At 34.9% G+C, this 24,679-nt stretch overlaps 2 protein-coding genes across 5 annotated transcripts; one reads left to right on the top strand and one right to left on the bottom strand.

Annotated features, from left to right (window-relative positions):
- Nucleotides 1–1,412: 1,412 nt before the first annotated feature.
- LOC113742303 (pre-mRNA-splicing factor ATP-dependent RNA helicase DEAH1-like) lies at nt 1,413–16,396 on the top strand. 3 transcript variants are annotated; one of them, XM_072047877.1, is made up of 28 exons: nt 1,413–1,709; nt 2,117–2,282; nt 2,405–2,500; nt 2,596–2,726; nt 2,824–3,036; nt 3,152–3,223; nt 3,494–3,580; nt 3,737–3,770; nt 3,966–4,020; nt 4,841–4,900; nt 5,038–5,109; nt 6,044–6,107; nt 6,631–6,710; nt 6,790–6,857; nt 6,947–7,004; nt 7,183–7,240; nt 7,330–7,398; nt 7,712–7,780; nt 7,882–7,971; nt 9,294–9,380; nt 9,836–9,951; nt 10,060–10,126; nt 10,410–11,456; nt 12,295–12,357; nt 12,756–12,980; nt 15,086–15,148; nt 15,288–15,360; nt 16,148–16,396. In XM_072047877.1, exons 3-28 carry the CDS (start codon nt 2,410–2,412, stop codon nt 16,189–16,191), a joined length of 3,156 nt encoding a protein of 1,051 aa, XP_071903978.1. In that variant the 5' UTR covers nt 1,413–1,709; nt 2,117–2,282; nt 2,405–2,409; the 3' UTR covers nt 16,192–16,396. The 3 variants fall into 3 exon arrangements, with proteins under 3 accessions (XP_071903978.1, XP_071903979.1, XP_027125919.1); XM_072047878.1 differs by lacking the exon at nt 2,117–2,282 and having other exon boundaries at nt 2,620–2,726; XM_027270118.2 differs by lacking the exon at nt 2,117–2,282.
- Nucleotides 16,397–19,549: 3,153 nt separating this feature from the next.
- LOC113742304 (UDP-glucose 6-dehydrogenase 1) lies at nt 19,550–23,223 on the bottom strand. 2 transcript variants are annotated; one of them, XM_072047879.1, is made up of 3 exons: nt 23,081–23,223; nt 22,330–22,436; nt 19,550–21,199 (listed from the first exon to the last, which is right to left on the bottom strand). In XM_072047879.1, the coding sequence occupies exon 3, from the start codon at nt 21,192–21,194 to the stop codon at nt 19,752–19,754; it is 1,443 nt and encodes a 480-aa protein (XP_071903980.1). In that variant the 5' UTR covers nt 21,195–21,199; nt 22,330–22,436; nt 23,081–23,223; the 3' UTR covers nt 19,550–19,751. The 2 variants fall into 2 exon arrangements, with proteins under 2 accessions (XP_071903980.1, XP_027125920.1); XM_027270119.2 differs by lacking the exons at nt 22,330–22,436; nt 23,081–23,223 and adding an exon at nt 22,099–22,318.
- Nucleotides 23,224–24,679: the final 1,456 nt, after the last annotated feature.

The following is a 24,679-nucleotide window of genomic DNA, read 5'->3' as shown; positions in this document are numbered from 1 at the left end:
GATACATCTAGGGAAAAAGTCGCGTCCTTTTTTTTTTCAGTTCATTTGCCACCTGAATCAATTGGAGCTTGTCGGTGAATTATTATTATTAAATTGTTTATTGTTATTGCAGATTCAAGTATCTGCAATGAGATTTTCTTTTTCATATTTTAATTTTGTTAATTTGGAAAAATTAATGTTAAGAACATATATGAAAAAAAGTAGAAGTCGGGTGAGAGAATGGAAAAGTGTGTATTAATCCTTTTGAGCTAGTTATTGCTATGTGATTTGTGATTAAAATAAGTAGGAAAGAGAAAAGATAAAGGGATAAATAAGAGAATACGGCTTTGTTGTGTGTGTATTTCTTGTTTTTGTTCTAATTTATTTATTTTTTCACAAATATTCTGCTTTAGTTGTAGAGATCCAAAAATTAAACTAATTCAAATAAGGACAAGGTACTATGTCAAATAGAAAATAACATTAATATAAAATTTAATTTTATTTGTGCACCAGTGGTATCTCCTAATCTCCGTGACCCATTATTAGAATCGCCTTGTCACTAAATAATTATGAGTACTAGATTTTGATTTTTAAATTTGTTACGTATTTCATATCTAATTTACCAAATTTTTCCTTGTGATTATGTCGATTATTGCCACACCTTTGGTAATAATAAATAGGGAAAATGACATGTTTCATCCCTCACATTTCACAAAAATATTCTTTTCGTCCCTCACTTTTAAAATGAAGCAAATTCGTCCCTGACATTTAAAAATTAAAACTATTACATCCCTAAACCTAATTTTCAATTTGAATCAAACCATCCAATAACCCAGTAATAAATTTCGAAAATAGAATTGATAGATCATTCAGTCAACTTCATCATTTTCACATGACATTTATTAAACCAAAAAAATAAAAATTATAACATAAAAAGGCCATTCTTTGTCTTGGAATAGTAGAGTTTTTTTTTTTTGGTAAATCTTTTCATGCACCGTTAGTATATCCGCTTGCGAATCTAGATGTGTATCATAAATATAAAATTTGGTGTTTAAATTTAAATTAAAATGATATGGCGGTACATAAAACTGTCAGTATATACAATGATAATGTAGAAAAGATTAATCTTTCTTTTTTATGTTATAATTTTTTTTTTCTTTTAAGGTTCATTAAATTTCACATGAATATCAAGTTGAGTTAACCAAGTGATCTACCAATTACACACCCAAAATTTGTAATTAGGTTGATTGGTGGTTTGATTCAGATTGAAATTTGGGTTCAGGGATGTAATAATTTCAGTTTTTAAATGTCAAGGACGAAATTGCTTCATTTTAAAAGTGAAGGACGAAAAGAATATTTTTGTGAAATGTGAAGGATGAAACCGATTATTTTCCCTAATAAATAATAATAATGGTAATTACTCTTTAAATGAAAAATCCTTTTTCCAGCCATTTCTGTTCTATCTCCAGACTGCAGCCCGTTCACCGCCACCTCCCGCCACCGCCCATTTTTTTTTTATTCTTGACTTCCTTCCCCTTGATTTCTTGCATACTGCCTACCAATCTCCCCATCACTTTTTTGTTTCCTTTCCTGTTCTTGTTCCTTTTCTTTCTTCCTCCTTTTTGTCTTCTGGTGATCCTCTTCAACCCTTTGCCACTGCAACCAGCGCCACCGCCACCGCCACCGCTACCGCTCACTGACTTCGCCACTGTCATATACGACAATCTCCGGTATTACGCACCAATCCAATGAATTTGAACTGCAAAATGGTTACTTCTATTGTTTACTTGACTGAATTTATCTACTATATGCAAATTAGAGACATACATTTTTAGTATCTTTTTACCACCCGTGCATATTATATGAAAGCGGCCTCGTCTTCACCCTTTTATTTTTTCTTCTCCTTCTTTTGAATCTTTGCCACCCACTTGCTGTTTAGTGAAGAGCCTCCAAGGAGAGAATTTTGGGTTGAAGATTGGTATGAAGATTGATTTATTATGACTGTCTTTCGTGTAATTTTTCATAAATTGGATATGGTTAAGATTTTTTTTTATTTGTTTATATCCTCGAAGTCTCTGAAAATCATCGTGAAAGCCTCCGTTCATGGATATCTGATGAGTCAATATGGGATGACTAGGTAGAGTCGGCCCGTTTTTTGAGTCCCAGAGTTGACTCAGCCCTAATTTTCCGAGTCTGGGTACCGTCTCTGGGATATGGCTGTCTGCGACCGGAAGCTGAAGTTCTAGTGACGACTCTGCCTGGTCAACTTGGACTTGGCCGGTTCTTTGAACCGTGGTCGAATGGTGATTTTTTTGGATCCAGAATAGGGGGCTATACTTGTTTATTTGAGTTTTTGTGATGGAGTAGAAAAGTTGGTGTTAGAACTTCATATGACCTGGATATTGTTTGTGTTACTGAAATGCAGAGCAAATGGGGGACCTGAGGGCATGGGTCTCGGATAAGTTGATGTCTCTTCTCGGATATTCACAGCCTACAGTTGTTCAATATGTCATTAGTATAAGTAAGTTGGTGGCTATTGTATGTGGCAAAAAAAAAAAAACACAAGTATACTTATGGTGAAGCTTATTCATGTTGTATATGCCCGTATTGCTGCAGCTAAAAAGGCTTCATCGCCTGCAGAAGTTGTGAATACGCTTGTAGAACTGGGGTTATCATCTTCTAGAGAAACTCAGGCATTTGCACAACAAGTTTTTGCTCGAGTGGAGCATAAGGCTTCTGGGCCAAGTGTGAGTGCATATTTGAGCTTTAGTAAGTGAACTGGTCTATTGTTATGTGAACTCATGCTTACTGGACCAATGGTACTTGATTTGTTGTCTGTTCTAGCTTTATCAGCAAAGAGAGAGAGAGGCAGCAATGTTGGTCAGGAAGCAGAGGGCTTATACGCTCATAGAAGCTGATGATGAGGAGGATGATGCTGGAGGTTCAGTTGGCAATAAGTCTGCTTCTATGGCCACCCAATCCCGGAAAGAAGATAACCGTAATAAAAAGTTCAGGAAGAGGGCTGAGCCTCAGGAAGATGATGAGGGTGATGACGAGGCAAAGTGCTTCTACTCTTAGTGATAGAATTTGGTTTTGTTTCTTAGGGTAAGCTGCTGTATCAGTACTTCTTGCATTAACATGTATTTTGTTTTGACTTTACGAGATGCTGCAGGAAGTGGGAAATGGGAAAGAAGAAAGATCTGTGAGAAGACGGACTTCCAAGGATGATAGTGACGGTTCTGAGGTACTCCTATTGTTTGCATGTCATTTATCTGCTTAAATTTCACATTATCAATATGTACCATTTTGTGTTGCTCTTCTGGCTTGATGTTTTTCAGGGGATTTCTATGATGCTGTTTATTGTAAATCGGCACAACCTTGAAAAGTTTCTTTTGGCAATCAAACTTAGCTCAAGTAGATTTACCCAAAAAAAATTCGCCCATGTAGCAGATTATCTTATCATATTTTTTGTGACTTAAAAGCGTTGTTGAAATGATTTGCTGTTCTGCTTCAGTCAGAAGAAGAAAGATTGCGTGATCAAAGAGAAAGGGAGGAACTGGAGCGGAACATTAGAGAAAGGGATGCAGCAGGGACCAGAAAGGTAAAATAAGAATGTCTGATGGCAGGGCTTATGGTCCATTGTGTGTATATGTGTGGTTTTTCCTTTTTCTTACTTAGTTGGGGAAATTTTTCTTTTTTTATTTTTTTGGTGTTCATGTACTAAGACAGTCTCTTTATGTGTTTCATTATGCAACAGTTGACTGAGCAAAAATTAACAAAAAAGGAGGAAGGTAACATTTCTTGTGTTGTATATGTGATTCTTTCTTTCTTTATTATCATGTCTTCTCTACTTATATGTTTTCATAATTTTTGTAGACCAATTTCTTGACATATTGCATCAATATACTTCTTGTCATTAGTTGTAGTACATGTTTGTGATTCTGTACTTACATTTGTGTGTGTGTAATGACATGTGGCCACAATAGAAGAGGCAATCCGGAGGTCACAAGCATTGGAGAATGATGAAATTGAAACTCTGAGGTTTGTGATCATTTTTGGGATCTGTTGTCCTATCATGTTAGTCAGAGTATTATTCATTGTTTGGCTTTTAGTCAAGCACTGCCAATTTATGTTCTTATTGTTGCTGTCATGATTGCAGTGAAGGTATTGTGATCTTTATTTTAAGCTTTTTTATTGTGAAGTTACATGAATTTAAGAAATTTGATTTCATTTCTCAACTAAGAACATCAAGATGGCATAATTAGACCACTGCTTTTGCAGTTTCCTTGGATTGAATGGCATAATTGAACCCTTTCTTTTGCAGCTTCCATGGATAGTGTGTTTGCTGCGTTGCACCAAATGTGTAGATAAATGAGTTTTGTTTCTTTTCTTCACATTTTGAACTGAAAATTCAAACTTGATGGCTTAGCAACAAAGATGTAGTCAAATTTTATGTTGCTTCTATTCATTGACTACTGTTATGTTCCTCCATGCTGTTCGGCCTACAACGAAAGGATGTGTCCTATTTACTCAGATAGGTCTAGATGTATGTGATTTTTGCAGAAAGGTCTCACAAAATTTTAATGCCTTTGCATGCAATGGACACGGTTTTGTACTTGCTTGTGTAATGAAAATTTTACTCTCTTTTGCACTAAGAATATATGAAGAATCAATTTAGAAAACAAACTGATGGACTTTTAATGCTTGAAATTTACCTCCTCCTTGTTTTCATTCAATAGATACTAATTCCTTGTGGGCATGTTTCATTGTTAATGTGTTAAGAGTAAGATATTATTGTTTGATATGTCTCCCGTGGCATCTGCTGATATTTAAACTTATCTGGCTTCTTATCCCTTTTCAGAAAAGTTTCAAGGCAAGAATATTTGAAGAAAAGAGAGCAAAAGAAGCTTGAGGAACTCAGGTGTATAACCACAGTAACTTCTTCAGTCTTATGCATTACAATGTGGATTGCTACCTGACAAGTGCTAAACTTTATCAATTGATATATCTTGTATGGTTAGGTGTTCATCTTCTAACCTTGTTGTTTGACTTTTTCAGAGATGATATTGAAGATGAGCAATACTTATTTGATGGTGTGAAGCTTACTGAAGCAGAATACCGTGATCTAAGGTAATTAAAACTTGCACTTAAGCTTACATTGGCATCCGTAAAAAGCATTGTATTTGCTCTCTCTCTCTCTGTCTTGCGCATTTTTCATTTACATATTTCTATTATTTTGTGATTTACGTTAATCATGTTTAACATTAAAAGAAACAACTGATGGTTACATTCTTTTCTTTGTCTCTTCTATTAAAGTAGATTCTCAATCTTGTCCCCTCGACAGGATCTGATTATCCCTAGGCATTATTTTATTTGAGTTTTTCCCTCTCAAGCTGATCACTTTACTCTTTATGATCCTGTTGAAGTTGTCCCTGAAGAATTGACCAAGAAGATTTCAGATTAAGGACCGCCTCAAAGATTTTTTGAATAGAACTTTGTCATACCAGATTCTTTATGTCTTTGAATAAATTAGCCTAAAGAGATTTGCTGGTTGTGTAGTAATATTATCATGTTCACATTTTCTTCTGGTCATAGTTCTTGGGCTCTTTTATTAACCACAGTTTCTACTGCTCTTACCTGACTGTGCTACGTGTCAACATAGTATCTAAAAGCAGTGCTTTCTCTGGCCACTCGATCTAATCTTGACTTCTTAAATGCTTAATACTGATTTTATTTTAAATTGAAATTACATAACTTGGTAACATGGGAAAGAACATATGTTGTGCGTGTCTGCTGGTGTCTACATACGAGTTTGTACATATGGCTACATAAGTATGGTCTTGTTTGTGTCGGTGAATATGTCTATGTGAAACATGATTTCAACGCTCCATACTTTGGTTCAGCCCCGTCCACTTTATTCTTGAGATTTGATGGACAGATTTATGATTGCTCCATCATTTGCCATCTTATACATAATTTGTTTATGCATAATACAGACATGCACACCCATTGTAATATTGTTCTCTAGCCAAATGTATCTCTTGTAAGCATTATATTTTGGCAGATACAAGAAAGAAATATATGAGCTTGTCAAGAAGCGGACTCAGGATGCTGACGACGTTAATGAGGTATTCACCATACCCATTCTTTTCAGAAAGCATTAGTTCACTGGTTTGCATATATCCATTTGTTATGGGTTTGGGGTATCCAACTCTTTCCTTTTTTAGTGTATATCTGATTCCGTTTCAATTTGGGCTTTTTACTTAATAATCGCTTTTCTCATCAAGGTTTGAGAGGAATTATATAACTATCAACTGCATGACAACATTTTGTTTTTCTTATCTCAAGTTTTGGATCTAAATCCCCCCCCCCCTTTTTTCTCTCTGTGTATGCTTATGTCCATGGGGCTTGATGCCCTGATTACTTCATAACGAATCACACAGCCATTGTACACAAGGTTCTTTAGGGTCTGGAAACCAAGTTAAAAAAGCTAAGAGAATCAAAAATAGAAAAGGAAATGTAAAATGGTTTAGTGGTTCTCTGTCGACTTTTGTTTCTGCACTTTTCTCACATTTTATTTTTATTTAATTTTAATTTTAATCTTCTTGAATCAGAACAGAGCTCCATTTATACATTTTTCTGTGTCTGCAGTATAGGATGCCTGAAGCCTACGACCAAGAAGGTGGCGTAAATCAAGAGAAGAGGTTTTCTGTTGCTCTGCAGCGTTACAGGTTAGTACATGTAACATTCCCTTGCTTTACTTATGGTATAAAGACTTGAAAAGGGTATATCTAATACTTTTTTCTTCAGGGATCCAAATGCTGCAGAAAAAATGAATCCATTTGCTGAACAAGAAGCATGGGAGGAACATCAGATAGGTAACTTTTGCCAGTGGCTTCTCCACTTGCTATATTACAATTGTTACTGAAGGGGTAGATTTACTGAACTGAGGATCATGTTGATGCAGGAAAGGCAACTCTAAAATTTGGGTCAAAAAATCGAAAGCAAAAATCTGATGAGTATCAGTAAGTTGTTTGCTACTTTGTTCGGAAGCTTCTCTTCTGATTTTCTTCTTATGCTCATCCCATGCAATGAATTAATTGGTTTCAATTTTGCATTTTTTAGGACTCAACCATATGCAAAACTATGGCTTTCATAATGGTTGATAAGTTGGTCCTTATAATATTTGTTTTTTTCCGATAGATTTGTTTTTGAAGACCAAATTGAGTTCATAAAGGATACAATAATGGATGGTGAAAATGTAAGTTCATTGAGCATCTACTACTGTTATAGATGTTCACCTAGATCTTCCGAAGTTCTTCGTGAAAGTCATTTCCTGTTTTTCTGCAGGTTGATCAAGAGTCTTCCATTGAGGAACTCAACAAATCTATTGCCAAATCAGCATTTGACAAACTTCAGGTTGAGACTTGTAGAATCACCCTTTTGATAACAAGTTCATTTCTTTATTTAATCATGTTATGCAGATTGGCCTGATCTATTAGATGTATGGCTTTTTAGTTAAAGTCAGAAAGGCATAAACATCTGATTGTTTACTTACTGCATCCACTATTTTTTGTGACCTGGTACTGGAGAATGAATTAGATATGCTGATTTTGCATGGCCTATTGAGATTTAAAAATTGTATCATTAGTCTACTCTACTTTTTCTTATGGCTATGATTGTGCTGAAAATTGTTTCTCTTAACTGTCTTCATGTGGTTCTGCTTCTTCAGGATGATAGGAAAACGTTGCCTGTGTATCCATACAGAGATGAATTGCTTCAAGCTATTAATGATCATCAGGTTTGCCTAATTGATTGTTGGCATTTTGGTTGTAATAATCTTGAACCTATTAGGTATGGCTGTCCATATATTTTCACCACTTTGATTGGTTGTAAATCAAGGTTCTCGTTATTGTTGGAGAAACTGGTTCTGGAAAGACTACTCAGATACCTCAATATCTTCATGAGGCAGGCTATACCAAGCGCGGAAAGGTGAATATCCTCTTTTTCCTTCAATTTCATACATGTGGACACCAAATGGAAGTTGCAATTGCTTTTAACTCTAGACTGAGTCTTTTTATTCCTTTTAAAAAAAATATATATATATATATATATGGGACTGCACTTTTTGATTTTTTGTCCATAAGTAAGCAAGCTTTATTTACCAGTGCATAAATGTATTGCACATTTGTGAAATCCTGAAATTGCTGCTTGTGGGTCTAAAAGCGGGTCTAGTTGCCCTTCACATTTTTAAATGTTTTGTTTTTCATTTACAAGCCTTAGGGACAAGTGTTTGTTTTAATTTTTTTTCAGTTTGACTTTATTTGGTCAATGCAGCTACAATACGTCGTTGATCAGATGGATCTCATACTTAGGACTTTTGTGCTTATTGATACACAAATACGGTCTTGTTGAGATTTAATTTTTATTTTTGAAGAGGGCTAATGATATCATTTGTAGAATAAATTTTGGGGGGTTCCACACACCATCTGTTGTCATGCACAACATTGAATGTGAAGAATGATGCTCGGTAGATGATAGTGGTGTGGAGATGACTTAAAGTGACTAAAAGGTTTTTAACTTCTTAGGTACCTTGAATATTGTTAATTTTTGTTTCTAGAATAGTTTAAAAAAGGCTAAGGTATTGAATTCTTCCATCCAGAAAAAATCTGCTGCAATGGAGATCAGTTAAACTGAGTAAAAAGTTTCAATAGGTTAGCGTCCTTCACAAAGGGTAATATCTTTCAGCATCCTTATAAAACCACGCAAATCTAGTCCAAAAATGTGGTTAATATTTTTTGTGAAATTTTCTTTCTTTTTTTTTCTTTTTCTATTTTCCCCTCTTTCAACCATGCATGTTATCTGAGGCCAATTTTTGGAGTTCATCATGTTAAGTATCTTTTGAAGTTTCTTTATCATGATTAGATAGAACTTTTCTTGCTGTTGACTACTCCAGCCAAGGTTCTTATCTCCTGTTATTGTGGAGCCAAAACTGTTTTGCTAATGACTTTGATAGATGGTATAAGCTTCCTTTTAGCTTTTACTTATGGGAGTGGCTTGATTGCTTGAGTCTGTAGCTTAACATAATTGGTATTTGGATTGCAGTTGTATTAGCTGCTTGTGCTTTTGATGTACAATCTCTTCCTGTAGCGTATTATGTCATATATTTTGTACCTTATTCTTTGTTGTCATCAGAAACTTAATTCTTTCTTGCATAATTTTGTTTCACTGGATTGTGCGTGGTACATTTTGTCACCAAAGTTTGCGGATTACATTTTTTTTTTTTTTGAAAATTTTGATATGTTCTCTTCCAGATCGGATGTACCCAGCCACGTCGAGTTGCTGCTATGAGTGTTGCTGCTCGAGTTTCTCAGGAGATGGGAGTCAAGCTTGGGCACGAGGTACTCCACTTATTGCACCATTATTCTGGCATTGCCATGTTATTGAGTAGCTTGTTGATTACATGTTATTAAGTCGTTCAACAATTTGAGGTACCACAAATTTGTTGCAGGGAAACTTGGTCTCTTGCTCTAGAATTGGAAATTACTTAGACTAGGAGTTTATGCTGTTAGCATTCATTGAGACATACAGTGATAGTATGATTATCTTTTTGGCTACTAATTTTCCAATCTAAGTATTCCCCTGGAACGACCTAACCTTATTTTGGTGCAAATATTGTTGCTTTGTTTGTTCTTCATCATGTATTTGTCCGATTGCTGTGTGTTTTGAGAACAATACTAGGCTATGGAATAGGCTGCACACATTTCGTGTTGATCTGTATATGTACCTTTGGTGGTAATCTAAGTATATTGCTTCCTCATGCATCAAAGTTAACCTCAACGTCATCTGCCTACAGGTTGGTTACTCTATTCGTTTTGAAGACTGTACATCAGAGACAACAGTTTTGAAGTACATGACGGATGGAATGTTGCTGCGGGAATTCCTGGGTGAACCCGATCTTGCTAGTTACAGGTTCATGCCGTGTTAATCAGTATAACCAGATTTCTTTTTCCTATTTTTGAATTAACAATGTAGAATTTGATGTCTCTTGGCAACTGATTAATTTTCAAAATTCCTTAGTGTGGTGATGGTGGATGAGGCCCATGAAAGAACATTGTCAACTGATATTCTGTTTGGCTTGGTCAAGGCAAGTATTTTCCCTTTGATCTCTTGTTCAGAGATTTTCTTTTTTTGGGGGTGGGGGGGGGGTGTTGTTTGGTGGGGCCAGGGGGTGGTCAGGGCTCGGTGGTATTTCAGTAGTTCATAACCATAGCAGTGTTTTATTTTTGTGGAGTTTTTTCCCATTTTAAAACAAGTTGCTCATTCCTGTTCTAGCATCTTTGTATCTACATTGTAGCATTTTTCTTTTAGTTGACTTGCTGCTGGCATGCTGGATTTCTGATGTGTACTCTCTGAATCTCATATTGCAGGATATTGCTCGATTTCGTCCTGATCTCAAGTTGCTTATTTCAAGTGCCACTCTGGATGCTGAGAAATTCAGTGACTACTTCGATTCTGCTCCAATTTTTAAAATTCCAGGACGGCGATTTCCTGTTGAGATACATTATACTAAGGCACCAGAGGCTGATTACTTGGATGCAGCAATTGTCACAGCCCTTCAGATTCATGTTACACAACCACCTGCTGATGGTGATATACTGGTATTCTTAACTGGGCAGGAGGAAATTGAAACGGCTGAGGAGATTTTGAAACAAAGAACAAGAGGATTGGGTACAAAAATAGCGGAGTTGATTATATGCCCAATATACGCCAATCTACCAACAGAACTGCAGGCCAAAATATTTGAGCCAACACCTGAAGGGGCACGCAAAGTTGTTCTTGCAACAAATATTGCAGAGACTTCATTGACAATTGATGGAATAAAATACGTTATTGATCCTGGATTTTGTAAGATGAAGTCTTATAACCCTCGCACAGGAATGGAGTCATTACTGGTCACTCCTGTCTCTAAAGCGTCAGCAAATCAACGGGCAGGTCGATCTGGACGAACTGGTCCCGGGAAGTGCTTCCGGTTATATACAGCACATAATTACCAGTATGACTTGGAAGATAATACTGTTCCTGAGATACAAAGGACAAACCTGGCTAATGTTGTGCTTACACTCAAGAGCCTTGGCATTCATGACTTGTTAAACTTTGACTTTATGGACCCACCACCGGCTGAGGCCTTATTGAAAGCCCTGGAATTGCTGTACGCATTAGGTGCACTGAATAAGCTTGGTGAGTTGACAAAGGTGGGAAGAAGAATGGCTGAGTTCCCTCTTGATCCTATGCTGTCAAAGATGATTGTTGCTTCTGACAAGTACAAATGTTCGGACGAGATAATTTCTATTGCAGCAATGCTTTCTATTGGGAATTCAATTTTTTACCGTCCAAAAGATAAACAAGTTCATGCCGACAATGCACGGTTGAATTTTCACATGGGTAATGTTGGAGATCATATTGCACTGCTTAAGGTTTGTTGCCTTTGATTATGTTGATCTTATTCAATTAGTAGCTGCCCAATGACGTTCCATCCGTTGGATGTGGTTAACTGCGGTCAAACTTAGCTTTGTATCCTATATTGGATCGCAACGGATCTTCTGTCCCACTCCTCATGCCACTGTCTATCCCACTTTTTATTATATTGCTATTTCTCCTTCATAAAGATCATATTTTGGTTCTTTTTCGTTTCCTTAAGATCCAACAAATATTAACTGAGTAATACACAAAATTTAACCAACTCAAAAAATCAAAATGCATAAACACGAGTCTCAAAAAATAATTTATAATAGAAAATTAAAAAATACAGCAGAAAATTCATAAAAAATCTCATTTTTTATGCATTTTGATTTTTTGAGTTGGTTAAATTTTGTGTATTACTCAGTTAATATTTGTTGGATTTTAAGGAAACGAAAAAGAACCAAAATATGATCTTTATGAAGGAGAAATAGCAATATAATAAAAAGTGGGACAGAAGATCTGTTGCGATATTGAATCCTCATAAAAGCTTCCACCTTAAACAAAACTAGAAAGTAAACAGTTACTCCAAGGAGAAATAGATTGGTGCAGACAAATATGCATGTGCATGGTAAAGATATCAGATTTTAGTTTTAGTGAGTTGCAGGACTGTTAGGTAATGAACTTTAAAGACCACCTGGCTGCTATTATGCCTTTTTTCTTTCTAATCTGGTGTACTGATAATATGCCTAAAATACTGAAGTAGTGTTGTTTATTGACTTATTAATGACAAATGAACTTTGGTGTTAAATCATCTTTGTGAAGTTCTCAAGTTTCTGTCCCCTTCTTTTTCAGGTGTACAGTTCTTGGAAGGAAACCAACTTTTCAACTCAATGGTGCTATGAGAATTATATCCAAGTAAGAAGTGAGACTTCATTGCACTGTCTTAATGTGAAATGCTGAAATGTTTAGCTCTCGGTTAGTGGGCAATGCCATAAATCCACATTGTACTACCAAGTCTTCAACGTGACATATCTTGGATAATATTCTTCATTCTCTCTGTAAGTAATTAGTGTAGGATGTCAAAATGAGTATTCTGACAAAACTGTCTAGAGATCTGGAAAAAGTTGAAAAATGAATGTTGATGCTGAGTGTGTCTGTATCTGAAAGAGTTATTTAAAAAGAAAAAGTTAAGCAATGAATATGTGTCTGTACATAGTACTTGAAATCAGATTGCAATATTTAAACCATTTTTTCAACAGTATCATCACCTCTTACTAGAAAATTTTTTGCTTTATATGTTTGCCTTCAATTAGGTCAGAAGCATGAAGCGTGCTAGAGACATAAGAGATCAGTTGGAGGGGCTATTGGAAAGGGTTGAGATTGAAGTGACATCCAATGTCAATGATTTGGAAGCTATAAAGAAGGCTATAACATCAGGCTTTTTCCCCCACTCTGCAAGGTTGCAAAAGAATGGATCATATCGAACTGTCAAACATCCGCAGACTGTTCATATTCACCCGAGTTCAGGTTTAGCTCAGGTAGCTGCTCAATGATTTTGATATTCACAATTGGACGTTTTCTTTAAATGAAGCTTTGAGGATTATATATTTGACCCATGTGCCAGTACAATATTTTGGCATGATTTAAAATTTCTGCAACTCTTTGTTGATCATATTCATCATGTCTCTTGAGTTATGAACATTAGGTATATCTGTAATCTTTTGGAATGGAAATTTTAATTTTCTAAACTATTTTTCATACTATTAAGGTATCAAACTCATAATCGAATAAAATTGATTCCATCCTGTCATTAAACTGTTTCTATGCTACACCTTATTCTGATCATTTCAAGTTGGCGTCTGATAGCTGTAGGTGTTCCTGTCTGTACCTTTGTCTCCATCAATTTTCTTTCCATGTTTGTCAACACAATTACACTAGCAAGCTAGGGATTATTATCACTACTAATGGTATTGCTTTGGCCACAACTTGAAGAAAGAATTTTAAAATAATATAGGCTAGGGGTCAGGTAGTTTTGGTGTCAATTGATATCAAGCGTTCCTTTAAGCATGTATTTGGAGCCTTGTGGACGATTGTAGTCATTTGTACTGGGATAATAGCAAGATGTTTCTCCCACTTTTTCAAACTTGATGTCCTTATTCCTCTTTGTTTTATTCTCTTGTGGAAGTTTAAAGCATTTGACATCTTATCAAACTGCGTGAAAATGTTTGATAATGTGAGAAAACGTTGAGATGCAAGATATTTGATCTGATAAATGTCAAAAACACCTATGATGACATTTTGACAAAAAACAAAATGTCAAAAACACCTAGGGATCCCAAGTATCTCTTTAAAGGAAAGATCACAACAAAATTAGTCTCCTTGCCAACTCTCAACTAGTTGGAAGTACTTACTATTCAGATGAGGTCTTTTCTTATCTTCATCCTAATTGTATAACACACCCTGAGGCCTTTGCCAGTTCCTAATGGGTTGGAGAAAACAGAAAATTTCATACTTACCTAACTATCGGTGTATATTGAAATAGTTTTAGTTCTTCTTAATGTGTACATGACTTTAATGTCTTCCCCTTATCTATGACTATGAAAGCGCAAAGCAGGTATAACAGTTGAAATTGAGAGGGCTTATATTAGTATAAATAAATAGGATACATTACTTGATTTAGAATTGGGGAAAAACTTAGAGTCAAGTGTAAAATGATGAAAGTGTTGGAAGGATGTGAAATCAAATGTTCCAGAATGTTTTTTCCATAATCAAATCAAACTCTATTCTGTCCCCAAGTATCTAATGTTTTCTGATTCTACCATGTTTATCCATGAAATAGGCTAATGTATAGCGCTCAGGTTTTAAAAGAATGGTAAATACTGTACCCAAGTTATAAGCATTAGCACTCTTAATAGTTTCAAACATTATGGATAGATGAATCTGACAATATGATTAGAAACAAAAGATTGCAAGTTGGAAGTAGGAATAAAAAGTCACTGCTCTCAACAAAACAGGATCATGAGCCTTTGGTGTTCAAGGATAAAAAGGTGCATATAGCAATATACTATTTTTTATGAGGCCTGTTTCAGTAACAAATTCTCTCTCACATGATAAGAATTTGGTTTGTTGTACTATATAGTTCATCCTCATCACAGAAAGAGCGGCATTTAACATGTGACATCCAGGCGCAGGGTCATCAAAATAGAATTTTTGGTAATTATAACATTGATTTTATTGAGTTATTTTACTTGTATAGGACGGACAAATGGCTAATTTACTGAGACTGGGGGCTAGAAATCAAAGAAAGGTTTCTGGCAATCTTATTAGCATGGAGCAACAAGAGCTAATTTGCATAGATAAACAAGAATAGTGAAAATATTTACCAGAAGAAACCTACTAGAAATGAGTTCATATACTCTGATTTACATCTTTGAGAATCTAAATGGAAATCCATAGGGAGCTTGAAGTGGAAGTCAATCATAGGCATGCTTTATTAGCAAAATCAGAATGTTAAAACTCCAGTAAGAGCTTCAACACCTCCTAGTATTTTGTATGTGATCTCATATCTCGAGTTGAGGCAAATGTGAGGACATGGCAGTTAAAAATCATGAGTTGGAAAATAATTTTTTCTTTGATTTTTTAGGTGCTTCCAAGATGGGTTGTGTACCATGAACTGGTGTTGACAACCAAAGAGTACATGCGGCAGGTAAGAGATCTTGATTTGATTTTGATTTGAGTTTGCCTTTTCTTGCCAGTGAATATGCTGTGCTATTTTATCTTTTGATGTCTTGCATTATATAGCTTAAAATTTCTTGCATTATGGAGCTTTAACTCATATGCTGCAGGTAACCGAACTAAAACCAGAATGGCTGGTAGAAATAGCTCCTCACTATTACCAGTTGAAGGATGTTGAAGACTGTAAGCCTCTCTCTCTCTCTCTCTCTCTGAGTGTGTGACCGTGGAAGCATTTGCCATCCAGTCTTGTTTTTTGTGTTTGATTGGGTGTGTTATGAGTACCTTTCTATCTGTAACAACATAAGAGATAATTGTGTGGGCTATACCATAATGTCTTTTCTGCATATATTGTTCTCTGATTCTGTGTAATCTGATGAATGCTACGAGTCCATAAGCGGTTGTGCTGCCAAAATATCACTTAGTTTTCAAACTGCTCTAGTTCTATATGGATTTTGCCCCCATTGTTGAGATCATGTAGTTTAGGCTGATGATTGATTGCCAATATTTGAACCCTTCTCCAAACACTTCAAAACAAAACAGAATATCAGTGTCTTATATGCATGATAATGCTAGTGGTGACTGTTTTTTAGAAAGAACTGTATGACCTTTACCTGGTAGCTGGTGAAGCTCATCTCATTTGCAATGATGAACCTAAGCAGTCGCCTCATATGTGCATTGGACGGAAACTAGTTTCTTTTTACAACAATCATTAAAGGATGAACTTGCAAGGAGTACTTACAAAAAATAAATAAATAACTTGCAAGAAGTGTGTGACCATACATGAAGATTGCTGCATCTATTTAGTTATTTGTGCTGATTGCTTGTCAAGGTTACAGATTACAAGCTGAAAGCTTCATAAGATCAATTTTTTTTGCCCTGTCAATGTGCTTTGAACATTGCATGGTAACTTCTTAAGCCATCTCTCTCACAATAGTGTGCGATGATTAATTCTGATAACTTGCCATCGCAGCTACATCAAAGAAAATGCCTCGTGGAGAAGGCCGCACATCGTAGGATTCGTATTCTTTATTTATACTAACATGACTTCTGGGTTGAGAAGATGATTGCTCATCTCAACTTTACTTCTGACCGTACTGAGGCAAAGAATTTTAAGAAGAGTTGTAAATTGTAATCGATCACAAGCTGTTGTGCTCTTGTATATAACAATTTTGTAGATTTTAGATTTGTTTTTAAATGCAAGATGGCTTCTTTTTTGTCATTCTCAGTTTTGTATGTTCCTTCAGCAAAAGAACCCCTTGTATATCGGATTTTAGTAGAGTCGCGATTCTTGCTTGTTCCACATAGAGGACCAAATTTTAAAATTTTGCTTCTGGTTTTCTTTGAAATCATTTTTATATATTCGGAATGTGGCTCCCTCAATTGCATATGAGAATGATGTGACAGCTCCAAGTGGATTTTAAAGCAAACACTGATCTATGTGGGACGCTTGAACCACTTGCTGCGAGGCAAGACAACATTGCACATTTGCATCTCGCATTTTTACCCTATTTTTTTGGCTTTTTGGCATGTAATGATTTTGTACACGGGGTGACAAGGGGTTAATGATTGACTTGATAATACCGGTGCCAATAGGTCTGGGCCTGTCATTTTCGTGTTAAAAAATTTCAACTCGGATCTAATTCGTTAGGCTGTCATGTCATAAGGTTAATCATTAAAATTTCTTTTTGCACTTTATTTTTTAATGTTATTTTTTTCTTGTTTTATTTCCTAAATCGTTAGTCAATTTTAATCTTATGTAACAGACATGTTTAAAAGACATTTATAGAGAGGTTAGATCTTTTTAAGATATAACAAGTTTTGTATTTTACTCTAATATTATTTGTCTCTTAATTTGTTTGTTTATCTCTAAAACCACTCAAGACAAATCATATTCAAAAATATCAGTTTTGTTAACTTAATGATGAAAATTATTGTATATTTATAGATTTATGTCTTGTTAAGTTTTATCTATATAATTACAAGGTTTTAGATAGATGAAAATATCTTGCCCATTTTACATGACAAAGGGGAAACACAAAAATTATTGGTGAAAAAAATAAACTATAAAAATATTATTAAAGGTCTATAGATTGGTTTGTTTGGGTTGAAGATTCTTTGGAAATTCTTTTAAAATAATATTGTAATACATTTTTGCAATTTGATGTTTGTAAAATAAAAAGGTGGCTGAAAAAAATAAAAAAATGATTGAGAAATGTGTTTATGACGCAAGAAAAAAAAATATTTTAGAAAAATTTAGCAATCCAAACAATTTTTAATAGCATGATTATATTAAAAAAGGATAAATCTTTCCTACACTGACAGTGTATATACTATCAGTGTTGGGTGAATGACAATTATGCAAAAACTGAAATTTAAATTTTGCACACGTCATGAATCAAACGGTGAGTGTATAAACCAAAAACTTTGAAACCAAAATCAACCATGTTTCTCTCTTTTTTAAGTGTTACTAGAAAAATTTATACTCCTATATAAAGAAAATATCTGGCTATTAAAAGAAAAGTGCAATCATATGCACATTCATAAAGAGAAATTGACAATATTCTAGCATTTTTAGACTTTCAATAATAATTTCACATATTAATTTTTCAATAACAAATTTTGTTATTTTTTCCATTATTACATGAAAATAGCAAGATATTTCTCTCAATCTAAAAAATGTATAATTATGGGATGAAATTTAATTAGGACCATATTTATAAAAATACTATTTTTTCATTACTATGTTAGAGATATTGATTTTTTAGACATTATTTATCCTTGGTGTTTTGAAATATTGGAGTTGACTAATGATTTTAGTGGCAAACAGATAAATTGAAAAAAAAATGATATTAGAGGATAAAGTGCAAGATAAACTAGGGGAATTATTGCATTTAACTATTAAGGATATAAATATCTTTTCGACATTACCATTACACAATGTTAAAATTAACTAATGATTTAAGAGGTAAAATGAAAAAAATAAACGTTAGAGGGTAAAGTGCAAAAATAGATATGCCTTAGGGAGAGTTTTTGTAATTAACCCCATGTCATATGATGACTTGTTCATTAACCAGTTGATTAAATTCGACAAATGTAATCCATTAAACATTCTACACAGTTTATAAGATGACTTGTAATATTATTTTACAAGATTCACTCATTAACTTAAATAAACTGAAAGAATCTTAACTCGTTAATCACATATCTTATCCCCTTAAATCTTGTTATTGATGAGTTTTCATACATTAGATACACAATAAAGATTTCAAATTATAAAATGAAGTCCAAACTTTCAAGAATTAGAATTTTCAATAAAAAAGATAATTTAATACTGGACTAGAAATTGCCGCCCCTACTTGTTTCCTATCCAATTGACCTTGTAACAGACCATAAGCAATTACAACCATTAAAACCAAAAGCAACTAGTATTCAAATACAATCAGTATCTTATTGGCCGGTGAAAATGTCAAAGCACTTGTTTTCTTCTTTTTTCAAAATAACAAGTAAACTTTTTTGAAAGTGAATTTAATCTTTGACCAGTTGTTGATTAATTACATTAAGTGCTAGGCAATGTCATCTGCCATTTACCAATTGATCATGAACAAAATGTGATTTTGCATGTTGAAACTTAAAAGTGTGATAAACTTCATTGATGATGTCTGTTAATCTCTAATCAAACAGAAAAACTTAATCAATCTTGGAGCAGTTTCAAAGTTTTTGCTAATATGTAGAAGTCACCTCAACACATTTCTGTGGCTGCAAATTGGATTTGTGCAATGATTACTTTCTCTAATTTTCCAACCTTTGACAAAACTTTCTTCAAAATAAAGTACCCAACTCCCCACCTTTTACGCCATGATTCTACCATTTTTCCACCATCCGCTGAGCCCTGTGTGCTGATTGCTTTTTAGTTCCTACTCCAGCCTCTGAGTTGCTATGCCTTCCCTGATTGGAGAAATACTTCGGATTTAGTCGGCCCTAAAGTCTCTTGGAAGATATTCTCTTGATTTCCTGGCGACCCAGACCGAAGGAATAGAAAGTCATTAGGCAGGAAAGCAAGATCTATGCTTTTAAGTGTAGCAATCAAGGAAAGGAGTGTATTCTACAGCTGAAAATAGGTGAGTATAGCTGTTGTGGTGAAAAAACTGGTGCACATAAGGTCTCAAATGTGCAGCACATTAGGTCCCTGAAAGGGTTGGAGTAGGAAGTATTTGAGGAAGAATAACAAGATAAAAAGGGTTAGAAAGGAAAAAGGATGAAAAACAAAATGAAATCCTGTTCCTGGTTCATGCATCTTATCTGAATATGTTAATACTGAAAGCTACCAATGTCCAAGGAAAAAATATACATGAATCTGATGAACTACTTAGACTTTAGAGAAAATCCATCTTTTATTACCATATAAAACTGTCATAAGCTCACAAAAATACGAAGTTAAACAACAGAACAATGTGAGGCCAAAGTAATTGGCAAGAAAGATACTAGACACAAAAGGAAAAAAGAATTTAAAGAATTGGTCCCTCTCTCATAATTTTCAAAATTCTAGCCCTTGATCTATGATGAGAAACACTTCCTTATGCCACAGCAGGCAGATCCTTGAGCCATGGATCTAATGGTTTGCCAATGGAGTAGACAATAAATCCAATCTCTCTTAGCTTCTCCACATTCACAACATTCCTACCATCAAAAACAAATGCAGGCTTCTGCATGTTGTCATAGATCTTTTTGTAATCAAGAGCTTTGAATTCATCCCACTCAGTCAGAATGCAGAGACCGTGAGCATCCTTTATTGCCTCGTAAGCATCCCAAGCAACACTGACTTGCTTTACCGTGGTAGGGCTGAGTGGTTGGAGGTGAACTGGGTGATCCCAGTCAAACTTGTTCAGTGACAGATCCCTCTGAATCTGCTCTTCATTGACCTGCGGATCGTATATGCTCAAGTGAGCTTTGTCTGTAAGCAGCCCTTTGCACACATCAATAGCTGGAGTCTCCCTTGTATCACCTGTATCTTTCTTGAAGGCAAATCCAAGAATGGCTATCTTCTTACCTGCAACAGTATTAAACATGGAGGACACAACCCTATTAACAAAGCGGTTTTTTTGGTAGTCATTTACCTTGATCACTTGTTTCCAATAGCTAGCAACTTCTGAGAGGCCATTGCATTCACAAATGTAAACTAAGTTCAGGATATCCTTCTGAAAGCAAGAACCACCAAAACCAACACTGGCATTTAAAAATTTAGGCCCAATTCTGGTGTCCTTTCCAATAGCATGGGACACTTGTGAAACATCTGCTCCAGTTGCTTCACAGAGGGCTGACATCGCATTGACAGATGAGATCCTTTGGGCCAAGAAAGCATTGGCAGCAAGCTTTGAGAGCTCTGCTGACCAGAGATTGGTGCAAAGGATTCTTTCTTCAGGCACAAACTGAGCATAGACATCTTTAAGTGCTTGAATTGCCTTCTGCCCCTGAGGTGTTTCTCGTCCTCCAATAAGAACACGGTCAGGATTAAAAAGATCCTGAATTGCAGTACCCTCAGCAAGGAATTCTGGGTTGGAGAGAATCTGATAATTGATACCCTTGCTGTTGTGAGTTAATATTTTCTCAATTGCCTCGGCTGTTTTCACTGGAACTGTAGACTTCTCAACAACAATCTTGTCAGATTTTGATACATCAGCTATCATGCGAGCTGCACTTTCCCAATATGTAAGATCTGCAGCTTTGCCAGCACCAAGGCCTCGAGTTTTGGTTGGGGTGTTAACTGAAACGAAGACTATATCTGCTTCTGATACATGCTTTTCAACATCATTACTGAAAAAGAGATTCTTCCCTCGGCACTGCTTTACTACTTCTTCAAGGCCAGGCTCATATATGGGCAACTGATCACTGTTCCAGGCTGTGATCCGGGAAACTGAGATATCAACAACAGCTACTTCAATTGAGGGGCACTTGAGGGCAATGACTGCCATTGTAGGACCTCCAACATATCCAGCTCCAATACAACAAATCTTCACCATTGTTCCTGTTACATAGAACCAGGATTAATAGTTTTGTCCGAGGTTAGGCTTTCTAGTACCTGAATGAAGATATACAGTAGGAAAAAGCAGAATCTAAAACTTTTCCTTTGACACATGTATAGACAAATAAAAGCTCCAGCTAAACTATCCAGGAGAGACAATCTCTTCATTTGCATATAATTGAGAACACATTAAATCCGAATAAAGTTGCAGCCTTGCTGAAGCCTAAAAGAATCACAGTGCAAAGAGAATATTTTTATGCTCCCATTGCAACTTATCATCTTCCCTCAATGTTTTAGTGTCTTGATTCGACATAGAAAATTCTTAAATACTATAAACATCTTATACAGTTGGTTGGTTGTAGATTTGGACTAAAGAAATCAACAAGAGAAAAAAAGAGGAAAAAGTACATAAAACCAGTAATTGGAAGTCAATAAAAGCAGAGGCTTATGGCAGCAAGAGTGACTAATTCTCTGAGACAAATGCAACTGCAAACAACAAACTGAAGTTTCTTAAGAATGTTACGAACTCAACATTTTTCCACTCAAATATTAGCTGAGCTCTTCTTTTTACACCTGGTGCAAGTTACAGATTTGATGTCTAATCCATCAATCGTGTATCAACTATGATAAATATATTTTGACATTAGCTTGCAGTAAAAAAGGGCATTAACACACACAAATCAAAGCATATGTATAACAAATTATGCAGGATAAACAATTCAGAAACTAAAATAATTTGAAGGATTACAAAAAAAAAAAACCATGAAAAGGCGCAGCTAAATACAAGTATTTCCATGTCGGAGAAGAGAAACCACAAGTTTGGCTACAAAGATGGACTTCAAAAATTATGCTAATTCATATTGTTCCACTGCATAAAATAGGTTTCAACACAAATTAATTACCTGAAGAGATTATCTAACGAATTGAGTGTCAATAATGGTGTCAATAATCTCGAAATCTAGAGGGAGACCACAGTTAGTATGATGGCCAAAATGGCCAAGACCTCTTTATATACTGGAAGTATAATCAACCTTGGATGTGTTAGCACGAGGGACTCTCACAAATAAAGCAAAGTGATAATAGTCAGATTTAAAAGCTGAATTGGAACTTTTTAACACGTTTCCAAACATTACCTTTCAGTAACAAACAAGGGAAAATATCAACTTTTTCCCCCCAAACTGTTAAAAAACCAATTAAATAGTCCTATTTGTAAAACCAGTATCCAAATCCACTGCAGCACCTGAAAGAAAATAGATAAAATAAAGAAAAGGAAAAGAAAACAAAATTCTTATAATCACTTTGTTGCAAAATATATACTCCACCACAGTATAGTTGACTTAAAATGGGGGAACAAAATCAAATAATCCATCGTTACAGACATTTTTAACAACCAATAATTTTTTTTTAAAGTCAGATAAAGAGGAAAAACATAAGAAACCCGTTGGACAAGATTGATTTTTGATTAAATCCCGTGTCGTGAAATAAGTTAACAAGTCACAAAAGTGACTGTTTTTGCTGAGTATGAAACATGTGATGAAGAAGCAATCACATCAAAAGAGCACAGTGAGAGGGGCACTTCTCATGTGAAATTAAGTGCACTAACCACACATTAGCCAAAAATCTGCTGCCATTTACGGTCAAAAACTAAAAAAGAAAGAAAGCTAGCTTAGGATTTCAGAAACAACGTGACTGGTTGGTTCAAAAGGCGTTTGAGTAAGATGGAAGACAAGGATTAATGATGACAAATGCATTAGTACATAATACAATTCAATACATGCACAGTTTTCTTTTCATGTGAAAAACAGCTCATAGTTTTAAACTATATTACACTTGTTTCTGAAGGCAACAAATGTATGTATGTTAGGGTGATTAAAGTGTAAGTACCTGATGAAATGGTCTTAAAAAGAGCGAAAAAACGCACCAGAAGGTGGTGAAGCAGCGTGAAAAGCACTTCTTGATGCGTTGTAGGAGAGAAAAGAAAGGGATAGCTGGCTTGAGTAATGAGAAAATTATATTGACAATTTAGAATTTGTTAATCAAAGTTTGCTTGCATATACCGTTGAAGGGAGTCCCTTTATATTAAGATTTATTTTACATGTGAGTCTAATGTTTATGGAAGTTTAATAAATGCACTAAGATATTTTGTTATGGAATATTCTCAGGATCTACAACTTACAATGTATTAAGAGGAAATAATTAAGGGGTATGTATTGAGCATAAATACAGATGATAATATGCAATTTTGTCTTTGTTCATTTTGTACTTAGGGGGCTGGTGTGGGGGATCTAAAATATCTCTTTTCATATTTGTTTCACATATTAAATTTATTTTACATGTGAGTCATGGGTTTATGGACGTTTGTAAATGTATTAAGATTTTGGAATGGAATATTCTTACTATTTACAATGGATTATAGGGAAATGAAGCGTATTTGTTGAACATAAACATAGAAGCTAGATATGGAATTTGTCTTTGGATTTTGGACCCGGGGGGGGGGGGGGGGAGGGGAGGGGAGGGGCTCTTGGTTCCAAGTTTCTGTGTGAAATAGTTTTTACATATTAAATTTTGAGCTCCTAAAAATCTGGGTCTTTAGAGGATATCACGTTTCTAGTGCATAATAAACATTTTCTTGCATGAATAGTTTCCAAACCCTTAGGAATGGTCATTGTTTTTTCCATGATCTGGACAAATAAAGTCGGAGCGTACAAAGAAAAGGATAATTAGATAACTAAATATGAAAAGATAGTCAGATCAGGCAAAAAATGACATGAATTTCTTCAATTATCATGTGAAGCAACAAAAGACGCTACATATTTAGTGCAATCAGATTTGTCGCACATCAGAAATATTTTCCCACAAAACAAAAGGAGAACATAATAGTTAATTACGATGACATTATTTTATCTACGGATGCATTAGTTTCTATAGCTGAATGTGCAGAAATACAATGTAAGAAGAAAAGGGAAAATCGTTCAAAACGTCTCTCACATTTTGTACGGTAACTTTTTTCATCCCTCATTTTTAAAAGTGTAATTTTATATCTCTTACAAATTCGTATTGATCAAATTTAGTCCCTACTTAGATTTCCGACTAGTTTTTTGTTGGAATCCATCACGTACCTTGCATGCGATCATTTTTTAAGGGCAAATTTGTCAAATCAAATTTTACATAATTCGATTCATAGTCCCTCATATTTCACAAAATGAATTTTTTCATCTCTAACATTCTACAAAATGAATTGTTTCGTCCCTCACATTTCACAAAATGAATTTTTTCATCTCTTACATTTTTCAAAATGGATTTTTTCATCCTCATTGATCATATGTATGAATAATTTTTTTTTTCTTTAAACTCATGCAAATATTTATTTGATTTCATCTAAACAGTACGAATAGCATGTAATATATTTTTATTTGATTTCACCTAAAATGGCTAATCATAGTTATACATATGCTATTTAATAGATATATACAAGGGTTTAAA

Source organism: Coffea arabica, chromosome 4e, assembly GCF_036785885.1.
Source record: "Coffea arabica cultivar ET-39 chromosome 4e, Coffea Arabica ET-39 HiFi, whole genome shotgun sequence".
Classification (NCBI taxonomy): domain Eukaryota; kingdom Viridiplantae; phylum Streptophyta; class Magnoliopsida; order Gentianales; family Rubiaceae; genus Coffea; species Coffea arabica.
The sequence above is the reverse complement of the archived record's forward strand: the minus strand, read 5'-3'. Positions and strand labels throughout refer to the sequence as shown.

Excerpts from the sequence above, each read along its gene's own strand:
- LOC113742303 (XM_027270118.2), top strand. The coding sequence starts at position 2,410 with ATGGGGGACCTGAGGGCATGGGTCTCGGATAAGTTGATGTCTCTTCTC. Across the intron at positions 9,381-9,835 it reads GAGTCAAGCTTGGGCACGAG|GTTGGTTACTCTATTCGTTT; the intron begins GTACTCCACTTA and ends ATCTGCCTACAG. Across the intron at positions 15,149-15,287 it reads CCAAAGAGTACATGCGGCAG|GTAACCGAACTAAAACCAGA; the intron begins GTAAGAGATCTT and ends CATATGCTGCAG.
- LOC113742304 (XM_072047879.1), bottom strand. The coding sequence starts at position 21,194 with ATGGTGAAGATTTGTTGTATTGGAGCTGGATATGTTGGAGGTCCTACA.